Source organism: Aptenodytes patagonicus, chromosome 14, assembly GCF_965638725.1.
Source record: "Aptenodytes patagonicus chromosome 14, bAptPat1.pri.cur, whole genome shotgun sequence".
NCBI lineage: Eukaryota > Metazoa > Chordata > Aves > Sphenisciformes > Spheniscidae > Aptenodytes > Aptenodytes patagonicus.
In genome coordinates this window covers 17,302,698-17,309,111 of record NC_134962.1, presented here as the reverse complement: position 1 = coordinate 17,309,111, position 6,414 = coordinate 17,302,698, and the positions used below count along the sequence as shown (strand labels likewise).

The 6,414-nt window shown below is 47.6% G+C and overlaps 1 protein-coding gene across 1 annotated transcript in view; it reads right to left on the bottom strand.

The window, feature by feature from the left end:
• Window positions 1–6,414, bottom strand: part of LOC143167055 (uncharacterized) — a 31,295-nt gene that overhangs the window by 4,743 nt on the left and 20,138 nt on the right. Inside the window, exons 22-25 of the mRNA XM_076352088.1 lie at window positions 3,423–5,942; window positions 1,733–1,888; window positions 1,193–1,306; window positions 976–1,023 (exon numbers count right to left, since the gene is read on the bottom strand). Of these exons, the coding sequence (XP_076208203.1) occupies window positions 976–1,023; window positions 1,193–1,306; window positions 1,733–1,888; window positions 3,423–5,942 (2,838 nt within the window). The remainder of the gene's footprint in view (window positions 1–975; window positions 1,024–1,192; window positions 1,307–1,732; window positions 1,889–3,422; window positions 5,943–6,414) is intronic.

The window sequence follows — 6,414 nt, the reverse complement described above, 5'->3', positions numbered from 1 at the left end:
GATCAAGTTCCAGTTCTGCTGTTTCCCAGGCCCAGAGGAGTGCCCTAACCAGCCAGGTGAGGACTATTCTTTGAGCAGAGCACCTCCGTTTTCCTGCTGAACTGCTGAAGTGGGTCCACGGTGCAGGCAGACGCAACAGTCAGTCACAAGGGGAAGGGGGTTCAGTTAGTTATCTGTAGCAACAGAACTTCGGACACTGAGGCTTCCTGGTGAAAACATCCTTAAGATATACCTTGATGGCTTCAGCAGTATTCTCAGCTCACTTGCCGGAGCTAAGCATCATGTAGTCTACCGATACAAATATTATATGCATTTCGCCCTGAGCGCCTGTGAAGATTCGCCTCCTCAGGGAGACCAGGGTGTACCAGACCCATAAAAGTACACGGAAGAGACGTCTGGCGACTGCTGCTACTGCCAAGACCACTGTCAAAGGATGCAATAGGCTTCAGTAGCTGGAATGTACGTTCTTGCACTGACAAAACCCATGTCCATACAGTGCTTAGGTCTCTGACTCGGTCCGATACTGGGATCACGATTAGCACAGCATAGCAGTATGACACTAACGATTGCCTGAAGGCTATAAGCTCTGGCACTGCCTCAGATCCCCGGAGCTCTGATATGATGCAAGCTCCACTGTTAACAGAGTCAAGGGAAAATGGAAACAGTCAACAAGATGAGTAAGCTCAAGGGGAACATCCTTAGAATAGTCTCTACTTTCAGGCGAGTGCCAGTTTTCTGAATTTCCTCCAATCCTTCTCCCACTTGCCCTTTAGGCAAGTCAGAGACTAGACCTAGGTGAATGATGTTGTTTGGCCGTGGCCAAGAGGTGTGTCTAACTGGTACTACCTGGTGTAGACACTGCCTGATGTACTCACTTCCTGACAGCCAAACAAAACTTGGGCTGTGGCATCATGCAAAGTTGTGCCCATCAGTACAGCCACAGTGGCTTTTGATGAGAGCTTTCCTACTCCTCACCTGGTTCTGTAACTCAGCTAATCGACTGCAGCGAGCGTGAGACTCCTCCTGTGAAGAAAATGCAAGGATTTCTTTTTTTTGCCTCCAGTTTGGTCAGGGCCATGGTCTATATTTGACTTCTATTAGGTCTATACTGGGGGGCTGCTGCCACTGGGATTTGCCATCGTTGCTCCGTATGGCCAGAGCCTCCTCCCACCAAGTAAGATTCTGTTCTCACCTGTCTAGAAGCAGGCATCTTGTGCTGGTCAGACTCAGAGAGAGAAAAGCCGCATGCATCTGGCAGTGACCGACCACCGTGATCTCTCTTCAGTCTCCTCCGTTCACGTTCCACCTGCACGTTGGACAGGAGAAAGGGTCACAGAAACCTGCCACCAAACAAGGAGCAAAAGGACCTCTGGACGTCATGGCAAGGAGATGTCTGCTCAGAGACCGTTAATTGCACCAGAGAACGTTGGCGGCAAAAAGCACTCGATGTAGACTATGGAAGAGAAAGCGCAAGAGGAAACAGTTCCTGACACAAGAGAGTCAAATGGGTGTGTACGGGGACGCTGGGGCAAGAAGGGTGGTTCCGGAGTGAATGTGCCTTTGTGAAGGCAGCGGGGTGCCAGAAGAGAGAGAGAATACAAAAGTGTGTGTCCACAGGGGAAAGTGGGAGAGGGAAGGAGACAAACAGAGGACCCCAAAGTGCTGCCTGTGGAAACGTGTTGTGTTCCAGAGGACCGTGAGGCTTTGCAGAGGCAATGAGAGCCTGTTTTACCTGCTCAAGAGTCCTCCTGAGCTCAGCGTTGAGTTGCTTCAGCTCCGTCTTCTCATGTTCCAGCCTTGCAACTGCTCGCTGCAGACATTCCAGCCGCTGCGACAGGAGTCTCTTCTCCGAGAGCCACGATAGCTGCTCCCCTTCTGCGATAGCCTGCTGGGTGTTCAGAGAGGAGATTACGTGAGCTGGTGCCACATAAAGGTTAGGAGGGCCAGAACCAACACGTCGGGGAGAGTGACCGGACTCAGGAATGGACAGTGCCAAGTCCCTTCTTCTCCTCCCGAGAGAGACTGGAAACATTCGTTTCCTATTCAGCCACTTCATGCTTTCACAAAGGTCTGTAGTATTTCCAGCTCCCTCTCTCTCAGCCATTTCTTGTCCGTCATGAAGACTTCCACATCGACATGTTGCTCTTAGGGAAGCTATCTAACATCTTTGGTCATCCTCTTTGACCTTCACTGTATATCCTCCTATCTGTAGTTCTACGCTCTGTCCTCGGACAACCAAACAACATGTGGGTGAAGCATGCGTTTCTGCAGTGATAAAATGCCAAGGTTTTGTTCTCTATTCCCTTTACCTGTTACATCATCATTACAGAACTGCTCTTTGAAAAAATCCCATTATCAACCAAGCCCTGTGCACTGCTCTGAACCTAGTCAAGAGCCACCTCCCCCCTCGTGGGTTTCTTGATGAGTTCATCAAGTGCTCCTTGAAGCGCTCTCTGACAGCATCTATAAATGTAGTCTTGATATCAGCACTATACCGATCTATACGGATGCAAGCGCATTACCTGATCTAATGCTGTTGCATACCTGATCTATACGGATGCAACTGCAATCTCCCATTGTTTTCATGCTCCCTGCCCTTGTCTGCTTCCCATCAACAGATCACAATACCCGTCATCATCCTGATCAGGCTGGCAGTAATATTTCTCAAGTCATGTACAACTGTATAGTGCATAAATACAGTATTTTATTAGTAGCAGTTTCTACATGCCTGTGGACTAACGTAATGCTAAAAGTATTGGCAGAGTCCCAGGCAAGTTTGCAGCACAGGCTGTTGCAGCTGTTCCACTAGCAGTACCCGAGTCAGATCACCTTGGAGAAATCCACACAACTTTGCCTTCGTGCTTTTTGGACTGCGGCACAAGTACATCCTGCATGTGCAGTGAAGCCTTTAACCTCATCAGGCAACGGTACGAATTCCATTCTTTTCAATACACCGGAAAAGCTGTACCTCAGAAATCGATGTCTCTGAAAGCATCCTCTAAGCGCCATCAGTGCAGCTGCTGTTCAGCCATCGTTACAAAATTCTACTAAGTTTAGTGCATTAGTCTGGTCAACTGTGCCCTTTCCTTTCCATGCCAAATCCTAACCGCGAGACGTTGGCTAAGCTTGCCTAGATAGGAGAGAACCAATTACCCACCCCCAACCTTTGGACTTGCTTTAATTTTAACGGCAAGCTCTGTAGCTCTTCCAGTAGTTCTGGGCTTGACAGAAAACATTCTGGCAGGTGAATGGGCTCTGGACGGAGCTAGAAAGACAGGCAAGCCTGCTGGCCGCAATCGTGGTTTCTTTGGCCAAGCAGGTCATATATGTATGGGAATATATATTCCCATATCTTTATGGAAAACGTCTTTAGAATCCTTCACAGACATTTTAGTTGACTGATGATCAGCCACAGTGCCTACCTGAAGATGAAACCGGTCCTTGTCCCTCTCTGAAACCATACTCTGCAGGATGGCTATTTCTTCCCTCGGAGTCCCATTGGCCATTTCACTCCTGGTAAGGGCAAGAGTCAGTGCTTGTGCCTTCTCTTTCCATTCGATTTCTCTGCTTTCATTCCGCTTCAAAATAGCCACCACACGCTCCAATTCTTCCCCCTTTGCTTTCCTCTCATCTTCCAGCTGCTGGGTTAGCTCCTCCTGCCTTTTCAAGAGACGGTCTCTCTCCTGGAGAACTTTCCTCTTCTCTGCTTCCTCTGCCTCCCAGTTCTGGAGTTTCTGGATTTGTTTCTTTAGGGTCTCGCCTTCATCTTCCCATCGCAAAGCTGATGTTAGTTGTTTCAGGAGTTCACTCTGCCTCCTAAGCTCCTGTTCTCTGCCTGTCAGAGTCTCCTCTAAATACCTGACTCTGCCTCTCTGGTACTTGATCTCTGCATCCTTCTTTGTCAGAGTCTGCCGAACGTGCTGGAGATCTTCCCGAAGACCTCTTATTTCCTCTTCTAACTCTTCTTGCCCACCTTGAGCCTTGGTCTCTCGTTCCCTCTCAGGCAAGGCTGCTTCCAGGAGCTTCTCTTGCTCTCTGTGGTGTCTAACCTCTTCATTCTTCTTGGTTAGCCTAAGCTGGAGATTCTGCAAGGTCTTCAGTTCTTCTTCTTGGCGCTGGAGTTTTTGCAGAAGAGTTTCATTGTCTTCATCTCTCTTCCTCACCGCTTCCTCAAGCAGATTCACTTGCTTCTGGCATGATGTTAGTGCTACTTTCATGCTTTCTTCACCAGGCTGGAACGTGTTCATTTGCTCTGTCTGCCTGAGGCACTCCAAGCGGTGGTTCTTCACTGCGTGGCTCATTTCGTCTAGATCCTGCTGTAGGCTCTTGGCCTGCTTGCCTTCTAACTCCTTCTGCTCTCGAAGGTCCTGGGCATGCTCTTGCAAAGACACCCTCTCTTGATCTCTAGCTTCTCGAGAAGGTTCAGCATATTCTAGTTTTTGCAGTATGGCTTTAGTCTGCATCGCTGCCTCCTCCTTTTGCTCTTGAAGCTTAGAGATAGCCTCCTCCAGAGCCTCTATCTTTTCTTCTCTTTCTTTCAGAGTCAGTTTTGTTGCTTGAAGATTTGTTTGCTCAGCTTCACGCTTCTCCTCCTTTTCCTTGCATGCCTCACATTGTTTTCTAAGGGATAAAATTTCTTGCTCTTGTTCCTTTAGTGCCACTTGAAGATGATGCAGAATTTCCTTCTGCTGTGCAGAGTCCTGTTCTTGGTTTTGGAAGGTCTCAATCACTTCCTTCTGAGATTCAATCATGAAATCCTTTTCTTTCAGTATTGCCTTAGCGTGTTCTAAGTCTCTCTGTAAGACATTCATCCGTTCTTCTGTTTTTTCCTCATAGTTCCGTGTTTGTTGCTTTTGGATGTCTATGAGCCTGTCCTTTTCTTTCAAGGTTTCTAAGGTCTGCTCCAGTTGGTCACGGACAGTTCTTAACTGCATTTCCATGACTTCTTCAGCTTCCTGGATTTGCTTTTGTTGTGACTCAAGCTCTTGATCTTTTTTAGATAAAGCAAGTGTCATCTTTTCTACTTTACCATGAAGCTCTTGCAGGTGCCCCTCTCGCTGATCCTTGTACTGCTGGAAGAGCCTGAACTGCTCCCTTTGAGAAGCACACTCACTCTCTCTGTCCTTAAGAACTGCCCTCAGGTGTTCAAGGCTTGCGTGCAGAGATTTCACCTGTTCTCTCTCCTTTTCCAGTTCTTGGATCTGCTGGGTCAGAGACATAAGCTCTATGTTTTTCTCCTTCAAGTTCCCTTTCATATGATCAAGATCCACGAGCAGATTTCTCACTTGTGAGGTACCGTGTTGTTCCAGAATCGTTATCTTCCCCTCCTGGAATTTGATCTCCTGGTCCCTCTCCTCCAGCGCCTTGCTCATCTTGCTGACAGCAGTCCTCTGCATTTCTCGCTGCTTCTCCAGCTCCCGTATCTGTTCTCGCTGGGATCTGATCTCCCGGTCTCTCTCTTCCAGGTCTTTGTTCATTTTGCTTACAGCAATCCTTTGTTTTTCTTGCTGCTTCTCCAGCTCCTGTATCTGTTCTTGCTGGGATCCTGTCTTCTGTTCTTTCTCTGTTATGTCCTTAATAACCTGATCGAGAGTAGTTTTATGCATTTCTTTCTGCTTTTCCAGCATTCTCATCTGTTCCTGGTATAACTTCATTTCTCCCTCCCTCTCTGACAGGATGGCAGTCATACGAGTGAGATTCTCCTGCAAAGCTTTTACCTCTGCTGCCTCTTTCTGTAGCGTCTGGATTTTCTCCCACTGCGTTTCCACTTCCTCATTTTTAATTTTTAAGATAGACAGTGTAGTTTGGAGTTCTTGTTCAAGGCAGTGATTCATATCTGTTGCTGTATTTGCTCGGGTCTCGGAGGCTGTGACTGATTCCTGAAGGAGTCTTCTCTCCCATACCAGTTTTTCTTTAAGTGCTTGCAGTCTGTCCCGGTCATGCTGCAGAACAGGGAGGAAGAGGTTCAATAATTCCATCTATATATGTTTGGTTGTCATACTAGATTGGAACTCCTGCTCCAGTGGCAGTCAAGGGCTGAAGTTGGAGCTTTTAGTAGAAAATTCGAGCTCTTCAGTTGGTTTCCCTGTTCGATGTAAATTTTCTACTGTCACTCAAAAAAGATTTGAGAACTGTACTGTATCTATCAAACTCTGTCCATAACTGATTTTTGGAGTCATTGTAAATGGAGGAGTGGGAAAATACCGACCATGTAGGAACAGCTGCACTGGCTCAACTGTCTAGGCTAGTCTCCCGTATGTAACGGTGCCTGTAAGTGCACACCCAGGGAAGAAAGCCTAAGAGTCGGGTGGACTTACATGATACCTCCCCTCCCCAACCCCAGCACTGTTCCAGCTTGTGAGAACTTTCTCAGTCTCCTCCTGACCCCATATAGACCTGCTGTATTTACAACAC